The following is an 18613-nucleotide window of genomic DNA, read 5'->3' on the forward strand; positions in this document are numbered from 1 at the left end:
CCAGATGTGTTTAAGTAACCGCAGCATCAAACTTCAAAATACCTGCTGGGTTACCAATAAAAGAAGAAGGAGAAACTTTGAAGCAGAAACAATGGCCAACTTTTGAACAAAACAATGCTTACTGCAGCGTAGCTTTTCAAAACATCAAAAGTCTCTAGACGAGACTTCAAATGGGTAGCTCGGTTGCTATGGAAAAGCAAATTCCCTGCTGCACTGGGCTGCCGTGCTGTCATACCAAGTATAGACAAGCCCCCCCAATGTAATGGAAAAGCCCCAAGACTGTTGAGGTTACATTTAGCCAGAGCTAAAAGGCTCACTGTGCCAATAGTTTACTGCACAGTCAAATACTGTTTATGTGATTCTCTGTTGTATTGTTGTTTTGTGTTGATGTCTCTTTCATTGCAGGTTGGTTGGTGAGGGCAGGAGCACTGGGAAGTATGGACAGATGCAGCTCATTTGTTGTCACAGCTGCAGCTAATCTTTGGCAATCAAGATCTCCTTTTAATCACCTCGTAATGAACCTTCAGAAGCCAGAGTATATATACCTCACCTTATACCTTCCTCGTCTCACGCTCTGCTCCTGGGTCCTCAATTTTTATTTTTATTTATTGTAGGACACTATGTCTAATCCTAGCAGAAAGAGAATTATATATTCAGAGTAAAAAAACAGCTCTGAAATAATTAAACTATGTTCAGCATTGCTCTGTATTGAGTATAATAAATTGAGTTGTTTTTATTTTGTTTGTCATGAAGTACAAAATCATCATTTAGAGTTAAATAAAAAAACACCAACTCTGAAAAGCTTAATCTGAAAGCTTAGACTGGGACCAAATGTTATTTCTTTGGGGTGTAATTTTATTCAAACTGAGTAAAATGCACGTATGCAAATTTAACCTACTTGTTTTTAAGAGAGAAACAGACTATCCAACGCATCACTTTTACCAGAGGGCACCTCATAACCTTTTCTTACCTGCAGTCCATGTCTTAAATGTCAAATGTGTTTTAACTTTAGTTAGAGGAAACATAATAGGTAAATTTATTTAAATGGGATAGGCCTACAGTTTTTGTGTTTATACTGACATAAATTAGTATGAAGGCTAACCGTTGACCTCTTATGTTGACACACTAATACCTCAGTAAGTATATCATCCATTACTCTTATAAATGCACCATACTCTTCAGCTAGTATGCCTGCTATGGTTGTGTGAGTGTGTGTATGCGTTCCCCTCGGTGTCCCTCGCGCCCCACCTCCCCGCCGTTCGGCCAATCAGAGCAGAGAACGGCCGTTCGGGCCTCGCGAACGTAGAGCTGCAAAGGCAAAAGAGCAGAGCGAGGAGACAGTGGGGGAGGGTCACGTGTGTACACAGTGTGGGGCTCAGCAGCACTCCAGCAGTAGTAAAGTCTCAAACGGACGGCCCCTTTTCAGAACAAGCCTCGTCCGAAAAGTTGATAGGGGATGTCCGTTTCTACCGACGTGCGGTAAAACGGTTCTTTACTCTGGTTTTGGGCTGTATGAGCGCGAGGAGAGCCGAAGTGCGTATTTTTGGACGTGTTTTTGTCAAATGAAACGACTGTGAAATGGCAGTGGAAATGCTACATCCAAACCGTATGCCTCCATAGGTTAAACCCAAAGCTACGTTTCTGGTGAGTTTTCCTCTTTTTCTATCATTTCGACTTGTTTTGTGTTGTTTTCCTTTTCGCTGAAATTTAACCTTACAGCGCTTGGAAAGTAAAATCGTCCCATTTAAAGACCACCAGGAATGAGTGTGTAACTTAGCTTTAGTTGTGCCAACAATAGCTGCAGAAATGCCAGAATAATGGTGAAGCCGTGACAGCTATCCACGCTTTGATCTGCGCAGTCAAGTGTGATGGAGAGACACAATGTCCGCAATGATAAATAAAGAGATAGGCTGCGGTGTTAACTCACCTTCGTTAGGCTGTAGCAACTTCCCAGTTTTAATGACTGGTTTATTATCGGAAAAACAACACCTGAGGATGTTTCTCACGGGATCAGCTTTCTTAGGCAGAAGTTCTATCAGTTAAATCCTTTTAAGTTGGTAAGAAGCTCCTTTAGTTGCTGTAGTTTCAAAGTTGTGTTAGATTACCCATGCATGAATAACAGCCCATATCTTATTGATCTTCCAGTGGAAACTAATGAGATGCAATAGTAGGTCGGTTTATTATGCAATCTTCAGTTGATAAAAAGACAGCAAATCTCACTTGATTTAAATTACTTAAAAACACTTCAGGTTACAGAAGCCCTGAAAGACATCAGTTATTTCATACATTTAATTTCATCCAGTTTTCTGTGAAAAAAAGTGATTTTAGTTGTGTTCTCACCGTCTCATCTTAATATTTATCTTGATATCTTGGGATAGTAATGCTTCCTTTCATGTAATAAGTTTGTTTTCTGGAGATCTCAGGAAAACAACTCATCACAAAACAATAATAAACCCCAAAAATAAATCTATCAGAGAAAATCACAGTGAAATAAAGTGCATGGATGCATGTTCTCTAAAGGCTTCCATACCAGATAACTAATGAGTTATTACTATTTAAGGCACAGTCTTGGGTTTTATCATCATTCATAAAATACCACATCATTAAAAGCTGAAAAACAAACTTCGGTTGATTTTGAATGACTTTTTAAAATCATTAATACTATCAGAAGAGTATATAGATATGAGGTTTTCAACATGGTCATTGCATCCAGTCAGGCCGAGTTTATTTATTTATTCTAAAACTATTCTAATTGCTCTCACAATTATAACCTTTCTGAGTTTTAACCTTCCCACCTAATGTCCTAGACTTCATCCATGTGACCGCGTGGGACACGGGCATGTGTGCCATGGCTTAAGGGTAGTAAGCCTGCTTTGTGCTGACCACTGAACTCTGACTTTGTTGATGTCCGTGACAGTTCAACATGTCGCCTAAAAGAAGCTGAGAAAGCTGTCGAGACTGACAGTGACCTGTGCCTGACCACAGGCTGTTACACTAGAACTTGATATTCTGAAGAAGTCTGATTAATAGTTTTTTTTTTTTGTTTTTGTTTTGGTAGAAGACCTATAGGGAGGTGTTTAAAACCTGGCACACACTCAAAGGGTTTAAAAATTCTGTTTAATTCAATTCAAACCTTTACTTATTCTCATTGTTTCTGCCAAATTTTGCCAAATTTGTTCCCCACCAAACCTATTTCTTTCGTCTTGAACAATTTTTTCCCCAGTCTTGTAACTTTTAACTCCTTTCCATTACTTTAGCCACCCATCTTTGTCACTTTAAACCTTTTTTGCCACTGTTAACCCATTTATGCCACTTTTTAACTGCTTTTCACCATTTTATGCCCAGTTTTGTCTTTTGTAAACCGTATTTTCCATTACATCCCACTTTTTTGCCTCTTTTGATGTATTTTTACCAAATGATACCTATTTTTGCCGCTCTTTAACCACTTTTCACCACTTATTTCTGCCAATTTTTGCTACTTCTTTTTTTTTTTTTTTTTTTGAAAGGTTTATTTTTGGGCATTTTGTGCCTTTATTTGATAGAGGAGAGGATAGTGGATAGAGTCGGAAACAGGGAAGAGAGCGGGTAGAGACATGCGGTAAAGGGCCTCAGGCCGGATTCTAACCCGGGCTGCCCGCGTACATGGTGCGGGCGCCTTATCCATTCTGCCACCTGCGCCCCAATTTTTGCTACTTCTAACCCAGTTTGCCAGTTACTTTCTAGATGGTTTAGTGAATGTTCCCATCCAATTTGTTAACATTCCAAATAAAAAAGTAATTTTGTTTTAAGATAAAGGATTACATTTTGAAAATATGATATCATACTCCAGCATAAACAAATAAATTAAATGTATTTTTTGTTGCTTTGGTAAGAGAGGTTCATATTTAGGTTATATATGTTATATAAAAACATGGTAATCACTGCTTAACTTTACAGTGCACCTTCGAGGGCTCCCTATTTGGCGGGGCCCTAGAAAGAGTTCCCCTTTACCCCCACCCCACTCCATGGGCGGCCTTGGCAACAATACACAATTTGTTCTTACTTCACATTCACTTTTTTCACCATAGTTGTGTTTATTGTGCTTCCTCATTTTAACAGCTTGGTCCCTGTTTGGCTACTGCTCGACTGTCCTTGGCGTTACCCTCACTCAACAGGATTTCTTATCTTTAATACAAGATATGTACCTGATAATCTGACTCCTGATTTTTGTCAGATGGAGTAATTCTGACCAAAAACAGGTAAAAGGCTTGAGTCAACAAATGAGGAGACTTTTTTTAGAGTTAATCACCCAAGATCTGTAGATTAACAGAGGAACAGTTGTCAAGGTTACTGGTTGATCTGGAGCAAACTCTGAAATGCAAACACTTTTTAAAAGCATGTTATATTTTCTAGAAAAAGAGGAAAGGAAGTACAGCTTGATGACTCATTTCTCTGGAAACTGATAATGGTTTGCGGGGAATTATATTAAATGCCTAGTCAAGTATTTTAATCCCCTCTGAGAGCTTAGTAATTTTAATTTGCAAAATGTTATGCGGCATTAGCAAGCACCTGAAGACAGATCTCTCTGTTATAGTCTCAGTTAATGGGCTGCTTTCCAAAAATAATAGGCGGCTGAGGAATGACTGGAAAAAGAAAAGATTAAGGGCTGTTTTTAAATAAGACCTGTGCATTGTGAAGCCATTTAAAATTTACATTTTACACTGATGGAGTGGAATGCATCAAGTGTGATGGCATTGCACGTTCCCTCTGATATTGCTGCACAGTCAAAACATGCGTAAAAGTGAGTCGCACTGTCTTATTTTCCTCCTGTGATATTTCTGCTGCTGCTTCACAGCACACATACTGCAGACTGACACGAGCAGCGAATCATGTGACATCACTCTTTCTACCTTCTGAGAAACGCCTGTAAATTCCAGGAAGGGTATATGAGGGGTGTGGGCCCAGCATGTCACACTATTCCCATCAGCGCGTAAGATCTGGCTTCAAAACGCTGAGACGTCAAGCATGTGGGCGTCACTGCTACGAGATCATGTTTTTGGTGGGGCTGAAACATGCTGAAGCAGGGCCCCCCACCCTTGGGGAATATTTAACATAACAACTTATGACATGGAGCAGGGCAAGAAGTTCAGAGGGGGCTTATCCAAGTCTACGACTGCAGTCAAAGCCATGAGAGACACCAAACAATGACTGTTCCTCATGTTGTCCTCTTTTTGCATTCACTAAGCAAAGTCATTCCAGGTTTGGCAGCTTTAGAGGAAGCTGCAAGCAAAAAACAAATCCCATTGTATTCTAACACTTCTTAAACATTGATGCTGTAAACAATCGTGGAGTTTTATCAGATTTAGCAAAATGTCCACAATTTGGGGTACTTTCATCGGAAAATCCTACAACTGAAACACAGCTGTGTACATTATGGAGATGTTTTAGTGTTGTTATCACTGTCTTTCTGATACCTAGACCTGTGTTTTCACAATACAAGGGAATAGAAATAAATTAATATTACTGATTGAGATGCACATATTGTGAAAATCTGGGCTGATATCAATGTTTAAAAAGTCACTGGTAACCTAGATCTACATCCAGTTAACCATCTCCAACCATCACCAGTTTTTTCCACACTATACAGTGTTACCACCTTGTTATTAAAAACAACACTGTACAAGTAACAGCGTAGCAAATAGCAACGTTTTCACACCTGGTAGTCAGGGGACTTGGTCCGTTTTGGATCGGAAATTGCAACATCGTTGCACTTTCCTTTGGTTTGGTTCGCATCCACACTTCTCTTGGTCAAACGGACCAAACCGTCTGAACACCCACAACATCTGCCCGTTAGGGGCGCTGTCATCACAAACAAACAGCGACACAGAAGAAAGGGAGGCGTAGAAGAAGAAACCGGAAACGTGTCGCCGTCCGCCAGTCTTTTTTTCCACATAAACAATGAAAAAACACCGAATTTATGCTGTCGTAGGGTTTCTGCTTATATACACTGGGGCATAATGAGCAGCCAGCCGCGGTGAGCTGTCCAGCACCGTTCTTTACATGAGATGAATAAATCACCACGGAAGAAAAAGGTGAGCCAACATGTGAGCAATAGACTAAGACGTGTTGCTACGGTTACACAGACGCCAAGCCAGGTACTGATATGTATTTGAGTATATTAAATCACAATTCATTTGGAAGCAGACCAAGACCCTCTGTGGACCAGAGTCTGCTTGTTTGTTCCGCACCAGAGTTTCATGTGAGCTTTCACACCACCCCAAACGAACCAGACTATCTGGGAAAATGGACCAGAGTTTGTTTAAAGCGGACCAAACAGCTCTGGTTTAAATGCACCCTTTCTCCTGTTCTTGCTTTATGAACACTGGGCTGTGACAAGCAGCACGATTGTATTAATATCTGCAAGCTCCATTACAGGAACTTGTTATACTGCTCTATGTGAAAGAGTGTTTAAATGTGTTTTAATTTTAAATGATAATGCTGTAATGTCGTAGTTTGATTACTTACTGCTTCATACTTTGGCGGCATGTATTGGCATTATCAACAAAGACCCCACCAATCAGAGATGTCCCTGTGACACTCCAGGGTTGTTGGCACTGTGGTATTTTGGGCAGAGATCACAAACAAACCATGTTTTGCCCTTAAAAGAGATTATTATCTAACAAACTTTGCTAGCAGTAAGTCTAACGTAGATATTTGTGACAGTATGGCTAATAACCAAATCCACTATGGGGAAAATAGGAATTTTAATTCTGGAATCACAGCAGTGGTTGAGCTTTTCTGAGCTGTGGGTTCTATTTTGAAAGTTAATTCATTTGACAAATTAGCCCTGTTACTAGCAGGGGTTCTTTAATCCCCTTACAGCATCTTCACACAGGCAGCAATGCTGCTGCTGGAAATGGACACAAACTCTGAAGGTGTTTATTTTTATGCAAATTACTATGCAGATTTGTTCATGACAATAATTAAAGCAATGCTGTGGCTATCTTTAATTACCCCGGGATACAGTATTACTGTAATACTACCCAATCCATCCACGCCCAGGTGCCCAAGTTGTCTTCCCTGAGTTTAAGTTGCTTGATTCTGCATTGTTTTTAGCAAGCTAACAACATTCTACCCTGTCTGCCTGCCTATCTGTCTCTGTCCGATCTCTGTCTCTCTGCCTGTTTGCTATGGCTATTCCTCATGTGTGTCTGATCTCTGCAGATCCATCAGTCAAGATAAGAGCTTGTCACTCTTTCAAACTGCCCTGGATTTGTATCAACAGTGGGTCACTCTTGGCAAATCAATGTGGAGTCATAGAAAAGCACCCTTGCATATGTTGTACTCATTTCCCCCCAAACCAATACACAAGTTTTGGCCAGAGAGTACTGGGCTCTGCCAAACAGCTTTGTCTTTTACCCTGAGTAGCCCTGCTCACAGCACTTAAGCCTCTCTATCAAGGAGCATACTGACCCAAATAGAACAAGAGAATTTTCCTCCAAACACGCCAGACAAAGTGAGATTGTCTTTTTCTGGATGGAAACTTTTAAATGCCAATATTCAATATGTGCACAACAACACGTAAAGCTGCTTTTCTGTCCACAAACTCTTCCACTCATGATGAGCCGGCCCTGACGGATACAGTGTCAGTCTGCTGTCAGGTCTTACCATAAACACATGGAATATGTTTGTGTGGACTCATGAGTGAACCTTTTTAAAGCACAAGATCTGTTAGCATGTATACAAGAAAGGGAGAAAGGTGAGACATGCCTCTGTAAGAGAGAAGAAGGAGGAGGTAAGTGTGGATATGAGAACTCAAAAGACAATACTATGTTGATATGTTAATATAATATTGAAATAAGGTCTGTTATGTTAAATAATGCAGATCAATCAGACTATGTCCAGTAGGACAAGCTTAGGTCTCTGATTCAGTATTAAGAAGAGAAAAACTCACCCTAACATCTCTAATGGGAAAAGTGGTCCCTTAATTATGTAATAGAGGGTTTTCTTGTTATTGATGCATCATGATTCGACTAAATATGCCATTTAATGTTTCCTAATAATGCTTGATCACCCACTTTGGATAACCAGGGTGTCGCAACAAGCCTCTATGATTGTAACAGTTTTCCTAGTTTCTAAAACTCCTTGTTGTGAAATAAGCAAATAAAGTCATCAGTGGGGCCACAACTAGAGCCAACCACCCAATAGAAGCTGCAACAGCTCATGGTAAAGTCACTCTGAGTTAAAGTCAAAATCAAATCTTTGATACTACATAACTGATCTCTATTTATTTCTGCAGCATATATGACCTGGACACAACCCCAAAAACACCCCCTCCAGCAGTTTTATTTGAATCTGAAATGCATTTGAGCTGAAATGGTCTTCAGTGCTCTGAATGAAAACAGACACAGCGTGAGGTCAAAGATTCAGATGTAGACACTTCTTCTCACATCTCCTTTTTCTTGCTCAGCTGCGTGCAAAACGAAGAGGTTTTACTATCATGGCCTGCTGGCACAACGAGCCGAGCTGGTGCTTTGACGCTCACATCAGAAAAGTTGCTCCTCTGTGAATTGGCACAGATAAGACAAAGCTAGTGGTACAGCTTAAGCTTAAACTCTGATATAAAATATGCAGTACTTCAAACTCCCCACTGGTGTGTTTTCTTGCCTTTTAGTCACTGTAAGCAGGGACATTTTGTTCCCAGATATTTATTTCTATGCATTTCAGTAATCAGGCAATACCTATTAAATCTGGTATCTGTATCTTGACATCATTTTTTCTAATCTCTTTGGAATAGTCAAATCATGTGAGTTTGATTTTTTTTAAAAAGACTCTGATGACTCAGAATGAAAACTGTACATATCACATTTATGTCAGTAAATGGGGAAATACCAAGGTTTCAGTGTTCACTGTTGAAATTCTGTTCAACAAACATAGCACAACAAAGGCAAGGGGTTTGATTTCCTCTGTGCCACATCATTATATAATCAATTTCAGTGTTCTTTATTTTTTTAAAGATAACACATACAGAAAACATTAAATACGGTGTTCAGTAACAGGTGCAGGTGTGCTATTGAATTCGGAAAAACATATGGTCTATATGATACAGTTTCTTTTGTCTTTACATCCTTATAGCTATTAAATAAACCCAAAAACAATCAAAAATGAAGCAGTTTTATTAGGAATTACTTTTGACTTATTTTTACAGAAATCCACCTGTCTGCCATCAGTAGTAAATAAGATGCATGATGAACCCATACTCATCACTCCAGTACTAATTAAATTTGCCATTTTTTATATCAACTTGTCATTTCAGGCTCTTGGAAATTGGCTGAGATTTAAAAGAAAATATTTATTTCCTGCACATGTTTCTCACCAATCAGGACACAACATACTAGTGTCACACCCAGTGATGGACAGCAGAGAAACCCCAGAAATATGGAGCAAAAATTATCTCAGTTGCTTCCTTGTGGCTGTTTTCAGGATAGGCAGTAGGGGCTGATCTCACTGTTAGTGCCTAAAAATTGAATGAAATATAAATACAAATATAATGATTTCTTAATAAGAGCAAAATATTTTTTCTCTTCAGCTGATGGCCAATCACAGCTCTTTCACTCAACACAGCGGTGTCCATGTTTGCATTTATCCTGATGCACCACGCTCATCCTGCTGCTGTCAAAGCTTAACCTCCTCCACCCCAGCCTCCTCCTTTATAACATAAAGCTTGTTGCACACTCATATTCAGATTCATGCTACTATAGATTAATTGCTTTTGAACTAATTTGAATGAATTCAGTACATATTGTAATTAATGTACAGGATCTATCCATATGGGGGATTTTAGCCATTCGCTCCCTGGAAAGTCAAAGCATGCTGCTTGACTAACCCAGGGAGCATCTTTTGAGCAGAGCTTTCTCCGCCAAAGAAAACTGTATATCCACTTTGCAATAAAATGATGAAATATGTGATGACAGTGTTCCTGACTAAACCAATAGTCTGATGGAAAGTTGTGGGATACCTGATGTGGCCCTTGGGTCTCCAAGTCCTGTTCTATAAAGAAGGTTAGCCCATTTTAACCCCTGGTTTTGTCTGGGAAGAGAGAATATTTTGAGCTGTTACATCACAAACCCATGATTTGTTTATACTGCAGAACTGTCAGTATCTTACAGCTATCACAGTCTGCACAGCCAGACGATGTGGTAATGAAAGGGTATCTGAAATGTCTGTACATGGCAGGTGCTAATGAATGGGGACAGACAGCCACAAAGCAGCATGCCCTCTTTAATTATAGCCAACTTCTCTTAAAGTCATTTTCTCCTTAAGTTATCAGAGTGAGGGGCAAGAAAAGGATCTTTCAGACTAGATCACAGGCAAGAATAATCTCTTTAGAGAGGACCCGGCTCATTATGCACTACTATCAAGGCCTGTTATAGAGGCTGAGTCACCAGGCTGCTTATGTGACAGAGCCATGTTTACAAGTACTCTGACCACTGTCATTTTTGTGTAACTTTACACTTTCTTCCTCCTGATCCTGTTCCAGTCCAGCTCTGAGCTCCAGCCTCCACTATAGTCTCATTACAGCCAATTGGATTAGTGCAGAGGAGGGACTGAGCGCTCATGTGTGTATGTGTTTGTGTGTGTCCGAGGCTTATGGCCAAAACAGCCCCTCTGTAGTGGTGTTACGTAAGTGAAAAGAGGAACGCTTCCCCTTTACTGGAATTGTTGCTCATCCGCCTGAAAACAAAACGACCTCCTGCACTTTGTTCCATGGGATTTACCAGGGAAGTTTCCTGAAAATTCAGTGTTTTTTTTTTTAAGTTTGTGTGCTATATGGATAGGGATTTAATTTAAACATCCTTGACTTTGAAACCAAGCATGGAAGCATCAATGCTGCAGTGAACAGTGAACATTGAGTATTTATCCCTTACACCTAGTGCTGGACAATTAATCACATATCCATTTAAACTACAATTATGGCTTCCCATCAAAACAAGATCATCAGGGATTTAACAATTTATGTGCCATGTTGCACCCTTTTTCCCCATGTTTGGGATATTTAAGTGTTTTTGGTTACAAGAGTGCATCACCTCTGGCTCTATCAAGCTTGATCACGATTCCTCTCATCCTGACATGTGCAAGATCATTTTCTTTGACCTTGCCCTGAACCCCCACCCCCTTCCAGGTCCTCAGTAACCCTCCGCCAGAGCCTGCTTCACATTTCACCCTTTTTACATCTACCCATCACCACGTGTCCAAGCTCTCCTGTCAGTGTGTAGCCTGAACACTAGGTGCATGTGCTTCACTCAGAGCAGTGACACTGCAGCAGTCTGTTAAGTGTCCATCTAGTGAAGTGTTTTTCTTTATCTAACTACTTGTGGAGAGAAAATGGGCAAAAAAAAAAAAAAATCTTGCATCAACATGAAACACTTGCTCTGGCAAGGGTCGTTTTCAGACAGGAGTTTTGAGGGTGTCTTTAGGCTGAGGAAGCAAGTGAAACATATCAGCCAGTCAGATGCAGTGAAGTGAAATGAACAATGTTACACAGCACACAATAGCTGACGTGTTTTTCTACCAAGGCCTTGTCTGCTTCGATAGCAGAGGGGGCTGAGTTTTGCTCAGAGACAAAGGAACAAATTTCAAATATTGTTTCATTTCTTTTTTTGCGATTTACTCACATTTCAAATGCATCACAGTACTGATATACATTAAATGTACTTCATGCCAACAAGACAAAGATGTATAATCTGTATTGTGATGCGTGATCACTAGCCATAGAATTTAAGGCAGCAGGAGAGATTTGCGATCTTTAGCTCAGTGGGTTTCTAAGTGTCTCAGTGTATCCCTTAGGGGTGCCACAGGACTTCAGGGGAGGTGCAGAACCACACACAAGAAAAAAGGTGATTTGCTTTGCTAACTTCTGCTTTGCATGACCAAACCAGGGGTTTTTTTTATCAAGAAGCAAAAAGGTAATTGAGACATTTAGCATCACAAACACCAAGACAGCTTCTGCAAAGGTAGGTTTTCTGCATCAGCAATGATCAGCAAGTACCAGGCAGGGCTGAAGGTGGAGGATAATCTGCAGTTATGCATTCCTGCATCAACTGCACAGAAGCAAGTTGCCACTAAATTAGAGCATGGAGCATAATGTTAATAAATTAATTACTGAATCTAAATAATTGCCTTATGATTGCCTGGGAAAGGTGGATGTTAAAAAACACATGCAGACCAAGTATGAAAATGTTGAAATAAAATTCCTTAAAGATAAGACATAAATGTTTGAATATATAGTGCAAATCATGTTTTTTATGGGGGTGGGGGTCCACGGGGTAAATTATATTTTTGCCGGGAGAGGTTCACTGTCCTGCACTTTGAAAACCCCTGCTTTAGCTGTAACAATGCGCCTCTTGGGCTAAGCGTACACTTAAAGACTGTATTAAGAATTTGAAGAAATGTCAGCTCACATTATCCTAGAGTTGTCATCATGATACCAAAAATTTGAATTTTGATGTGAAACTAGTAAATATCAAACATATCAGTACCCATTTGGGTACCATGGCACCAGAAAATGAATACCTGGACACTAAAATGTAGGCCTACTGACTTTGGATTTCCAACCTGCAGATTTGAAAGGGTCACTGAGTATACCCAAATTATAGGAATTGTTAAAAACAATGAAAGGCAAAATAAGATTTTCCTGAAAAAAACATATACACAAAATTGAAATTATTCAGGACATTTTATGGTCATCAGTGTGTAGGGATGTGAAGCTCACAGTAAACAGTCCACACATTAGGATGTAAAGAAAGGTTTAAAGGGACCAGGTGCCATAGTTGTCTCTGTCTTCAGCTCTCTCAGACACTAGCATTAACATGTGCATAATGTGAGTGAAACTGTAAACAGTGGATGGAGCAGAGTGGGCAGGAAGGATGAATCCTATATGTTTCTGCATGTTTGTGTGAGGTGTCAGCATGTTCCATAGTTCTTTAGAGTGTGACCAATGTAAAATAATCAGAAAACTGAATCTTAATTCTTTTTGAAAAGGTCCACACAAAGGAGATAAAAGATGATTAGCCCACTGCATTATTAAAATAACGCCTATCATACATGATGGGAGTTGTTTTTGAGGAAACTATTAAATACAATGGACTTCAGTATGCCACCATCACTTCAGCCTGAATAATAAGAATTAGAATAATCACATCTCTGACATTTCACCAAAAACGGAAACATAGAAGCTTAGTGGAAGTAGATCTTTTTTTTTTTTTTTTTTTCCTTTGGATCTGCTGTGGTTGGTCACTGATTGTTTTCAGATACTGACAGCCATTTAGGGAAAAATCTGGAAAAAGCCTTAAAGGTGTAGAATCTGTTAGTAACTCTGCTTTCATTCTGGGTGAGTATGCTGCTGACCAACCAAAATGTCAAATATGCCAGAAATTTATCCGAAAGCTTGGGAGCAGCAGATCAGGCCCTCATCATCCTGACCCTCTGCTTAGAAAATGACAGGAATGGAGATCAAAATTTTTGCCCTTGGTGCGTTATTGCTTTTCTATACCAGGTGTTTAAAAATAGCAGTCTCCTGAATTTTAAGGATCTGTAGGATTGAAAAGCCCTTATCGAAAAGGATACCTGAGATGTTCAGTCATATTTTAACTCAAGGACAAAGCATTCTCAGTTGCACAGATGTGTCTGTGATGTATTTACTGTGATGCTAGTACGCCCTCCTATTTACTAGAACGTGTTTAACACACAAAATGTTGCTCATCTTTCCCAGAGATGGTGTAAGATTGCCACATCTCTGACATTTATCTGTTCACATTTTACAGGAAAAACAAATCAGCTTGTGCAATCGATGACTTACTATGCCCAAGAAAAACATCTTCTTTGAATGAGAAATTGAGTATAAAATGATGCAGCACAACAGATACACACATCAGTTTCTGACATCAGTGTATGCTGTGATTTGCTAATGGGCTGATCTTAGTCAGCAGGGCTCTTATTAGCTGATACAGACTGTTCCCCTGATTGTATTGTTCTCAGAAACAATACAGTTAAAGCAGTGAAACCAGGTTTCAAGGGGTTTGTAGTCCTACATAACATTTAAGCAGAAATAAAAGTCATACATCTGAAGTTTTTTGTCTGTAAACCTTTCTTTAATTATAACTTGTAGTTCATAAAACTATGAAATTGTACTAATTTTCTTTTCTCCCCTATCTCTCCCTGCAGTGGACCTGTTAAGACTCGGCCTGCGTCAGAGCCCCGCGATGTGGATCTGCATGGTTTACAATGAGACGGACAGCAGCGTGGACTTGCGGCTCTGCCAGGACTACGGCCTCATCCTGTCAATCTTCTCCATCATCTACCTCCTTGTGTGCTTCCCTTTGGGGCTATGCTACAACATTCTGCTGGTCGTGGTCAACCTCTCCAACAAGGTGTCCATGACCATGCCAGATGTTTATTTCGTCAACATGGCCATCGCAGGACTCGTGCTCAACGTGGTGGCGCCTGTGGAATTGCTTAGCTCCACCTTCACCCGCTGGCATGCATGGGAGTATAACAACGAGGTCTATATCACCCTGCTCATCCTGTTCAACATCTCCTCCCTGGTCATCATGTATTCAACCACGCTGCTCAGTCTGGACTACTACATAGAGCGGGCGCTGCCTCGTACCTACATGTCCAGTGTGTATAACACTAAACATGTGTGTGGGTTCATCTGGGGCGGGGCTGTTCTCACTAGTTTCTCTTCGCTGCTTTTCTACGTGTGCAACCACATCTCCACTAAGATGGTTGAGTGCTCAAAAATGCAGAACAAGGAGGCAGCTGACGCCATCATGATGTTCATCGGCTACGTTGTTCCAGCTGTGGCTGTTCTTTATGCCTTTGTGCTCATTTTGCGCATCAGAAAGGAGTCTACACCTCTAGATCAGGACTCAGCTCGCTTGGACCCTTCTATCCACAGACTGCTGCTTGCCTCAGTCTGTGTTCAGTTTGTACTGTGGACTCCATACTACATGACCCTGCTGGTACACACTGTAGCCGGTGCACCAGGGTATATTAGCAACGCACAATACCTACCTACCTATTACTTCTTTAGATGTGTGTCCAAACTGCTAGCTTTCTCCAGCAGTTTTGCAATGCCTCTCATGTACAGGCAGATGAACAAAAACTTCTCCAGCAAGCTTCAGCGGCTTCTCAGGAGGCTGCACTGCAGAGACCAGTCCTGCTCTCATGAACGCTCAACAGTGCAGCAAGTGGTGACGTGAGATCTACTCCTTGGGGGAGGATAGCAACCAACCACTCCTGCTCCCCTTTATCCAACCTCTCTGCCCTAGCCGGCACTTATCTCTTCCCCCCCGTAGAGCCAGTATCCGACCGGGCTCCCTCACCGCTCTGGAGTGTGTTAAGAGCGATGTAGCTGACTGTGGAATTTCCTGTCACCTTCCAGAGCTTGATGTGATCTTTTCAGCTCTGCAGTGAGAGGACAAATCAAGCAAAAAACCACTAAGTGCTATTATTATTACTGTCACCAAGTGAAGATCTCCACTAAGACTCTTTGGTTTTTTATCTGAGTGTGGTGAAATGGCCCAATCAGCTAAAACCACACAGACATTCAATGACATATTAGCACTACAGCATTGCAGTGTGTGCAGCTTCCCTGATGTGTTCTGAATATTCTGCTGACGGTGTGCAAGTTTTGACTAATGCTTGACTGCCTACAATTCACTGTAGAGTATCAATATGCTGCTAGATACACTTTAAGTCCAAAAAAAAGATTTATTTACGAATGATGCATGATGTTTTGAACCTAACATACAACAGAACAAGTAAGCTTAAACCTTGAATTGTCATTTATTTTGTTTCTTAAGAGAACTATAGAGGCCATAATCACTTGAAAGAAAAGACAGTTCTCCTTTTTACAGTTAGAAGTCCTTTTACATCAATGTGTTGGGGTGAATCATCACTATTATCATAATAGTTATACTTCACATGGTGTACTTTAACTGACTGAATTGTAGCCTTATTTCAACAGCTGTTTTTTCCTCTTTGATGTATGTACTTGTACACAGAGATTTCTCATTCATTGGTATGGTTTTGATCAACATACAGGCAAAAAAAGAGATTATTGTTGCATATTTTATAAGCTCTACAACATACATAGCAGTACACATAAATAGACATCATCCAAACCATTCAAGGTCACACGCAACTTCATAAATCTCTTCTATGAAGCTTGTATTCAGGGTTCACACATAACCAGTATACCTCTTGTGATCTCAGATGAAATCACATCACCGTAAGCAATCCAGCTCATTTCAAAGTCAGCTCACTCATATAATGATAGAGCGTCAACCCAGTATGAGATTTATGAAGCAGTGCCTCCGCAGAGAAGCCCCACACAGGGTCAGTGAAGTCCCCATGGGGGTCACACAGGGGCCCTGAGGAGGTGGCATGTTCATTCCTTGAATTGTACAAGCACTTTTAGAGCAGAAGGGATTTTTGTTCATTGGAGATATGAGGCCTTACTGGGTCAGCTCCAAGGGCACCATCAAAACCCTTCATGAAGTAGAAATCCAAGGCAGTCAGCAGTGTGTTGGATGCAGTTTGTACTGCAGCGCTTCTCAGATTGATTAAACTACAGTTCTCTACACATTAACAAAGGGGCTTTGCTTCCTTGCCTGACTCTTAGTAAGAACAGAACAGAGTTACAGTGATAAACACCAATTATTGAAAAAAAAGGTTGATTTTGCATGAGGTCTGTGGCATCACTGCATCAGTTTAGATTTGTATTTGCTTTATGAAAGCAAGGCCAGTCTTTAAGTCATCCTGTGAAGCAGGGAAGGGTATTCACTTGAAGAAGAAAATTAGAGTGGGCATGTTGTATTTCACTCTGTTAACAATAAATGATAGTATGCTATCTCTGTAGATTGGATTTTTTCACAAGTATGCTTCACTTTCACTGTCAGTTGCAGATTTATACCAGATGTACTAACACATACTTGATGATTTTCATGTAAAAATGAAGATTTTTAACATATCAGACTTAATCATACATATTATGATTATCAGTAATGTTTGAGTTAAATATGGACTAGTTTCCAAGTTTAAATCTTTGGCTGCGTTGTCCCACCTTTGTATCTACACTCACCCATTGACAAATACTGTTAGTTTTCAGCTGACGTTGTATGTTTACATTATGTTACACAGTATGTGCTGCCCCATAAACAGGCTTGAAAGTGGCACAATTAATCATTGTTTAAACTCAGTTCAAAGTCCAAATGCTTATATTCAGAATCAGTAGGCTAACAGTAGCAGTCATAGGAGCAATGGTTTCAAACTAAGTTGTTGCCTCTCTGTCTGTCTGATGGATGGATTGCATAACTTGGTGCCCTTTATAGCAATGAATGTGCTCGCTTCATACTGAGAGATTGTTAATCAAAAGTTCCCCCATCATTTTACTGGACAGCAACATATAATAGTTAACAAATATTTGTTAAGTTCTCTGATTATATGACATTAATAAGATTATATTCCCATTGGTATGAGCCTAGGAGGCATGCAGGAGCATATTTTGATCATGAAATTTCAGAGAATTAAATTTCATATTTGATCATAAATTGCACAACAAATCATGCACTGTCATAATCATGTTGTTTTGTTTTTTCATGCTAATGATTGATTATTTCCACCAATACATTGTTGCTGTCATACTAAATAAATTGCATATTTTCAACAGCAAAATCAAACCAGTTCACCTCAGCTCATGCACCCAACTTTTAAGCAAACATTACACAAATTTTCTTTGTTTTTGTTTTTTTTATTTATATAACGTGTTTGTCATAAATATGTGGAGACCTTTAAGGAGATATTTGGCCTTGGTCATAGTAAGCAACCCCAGCATATCGACTGACTGCACGATGCACACACGTTGAATGATGTTCGATGAAGGGGGTTCATATAACAACAAGCTCCAACCACTACTTTGCTCAGAGTTCCGTTTTTTCTAAACAGGATTTACTCTTTCATCACTGAAAAAACAAGTGAGTAATAATCCTCGAGTTCTGTTTAATATCTAAAATAAACCCAATGTCAAAACACCCATAAATATATCCAGATAAATTTAACTATTCAAACAGCAAAACCTCATCAGTCAGGTTAACCCACTTTCATGTGATACTGTTGTGACTGTGTATGCAAGCATTTCTGTATAATACAAAATAATTTGTATATATTGTATGTGAGAGATAAAAAGGAAGATATGACACTCTTTCAAAAGTACAGTATTATTTTCTGAGAGATTTATATTTAGATTCTGTAAGTAATCTGCTCCATTGTCATCCGAGTCAAAGACTGATTAAACAATAAACTAATGTGGACATTACCTCTCTTTCTTTTCTCGCTGAAAGATGATAATATGATAATGTGGAAATCTGCTGGAACATATGCCATACCATCTGTTTTAGAAAAAATAATTTGCTATAATTTATGTGTAACCTTTTTTGTTCTTAGAAGTTTGCTGAACATAATTCAGTGGGAGTGTCCTTTGAATGTCCCTGATATAAAAATAAGCTCTCACATTGCTGTTGGTTCTGTGCATGTAAAACAACACATCACAAATTTTAGCTATTCCTCCCTC

At 39.8% G+C, this 18613-nt stretch overlaps 1 protein-coding gene across 1 annotated transcript; it reads left to right on the forward strand.

Moving 5' to 3' along the window:
* Window positions 1–1377: 1377 nt before the first annotated feature.
* Window positions 1378–18348, forward strand: gpr146 (G protein-coupled receptor 146). Its single transcript, XM_041778136.1, has 2 exons — window positions 1378–1644; window positions 14203–18348. The coding sequence occupies exon 2, from the start codon at window positions 14241–14243 to the stop codon at window positions 15240–15242; it is 1002 nt and encodes a 333-aa protein (XP_041634070.1). The 5' UTR covers window positions 1378–1644; window positions 14203–14240; the 3' UTR covers window positions 15243–18348.
* The last annotated feature ends 265 nt before the right edge of the window (window positions 18349–18613 follow it).

The sequence above is a fragment of the Cheilinus undulatus genome, linkage group 21 (genome assembly GCF_018320785.1).
Source record: "Cheilinus undulatus linkage group 21, ASM1832078v1, whole genome shotgun sequence".
In the NCBI taxonomy this organism is placed as follows: domain Eukaryota; kingdom Metazoa; phylum Chordata; class Actinopteri; order Labriformes; family Labridae; genus Cheilinus; species Cheilinus undulatus.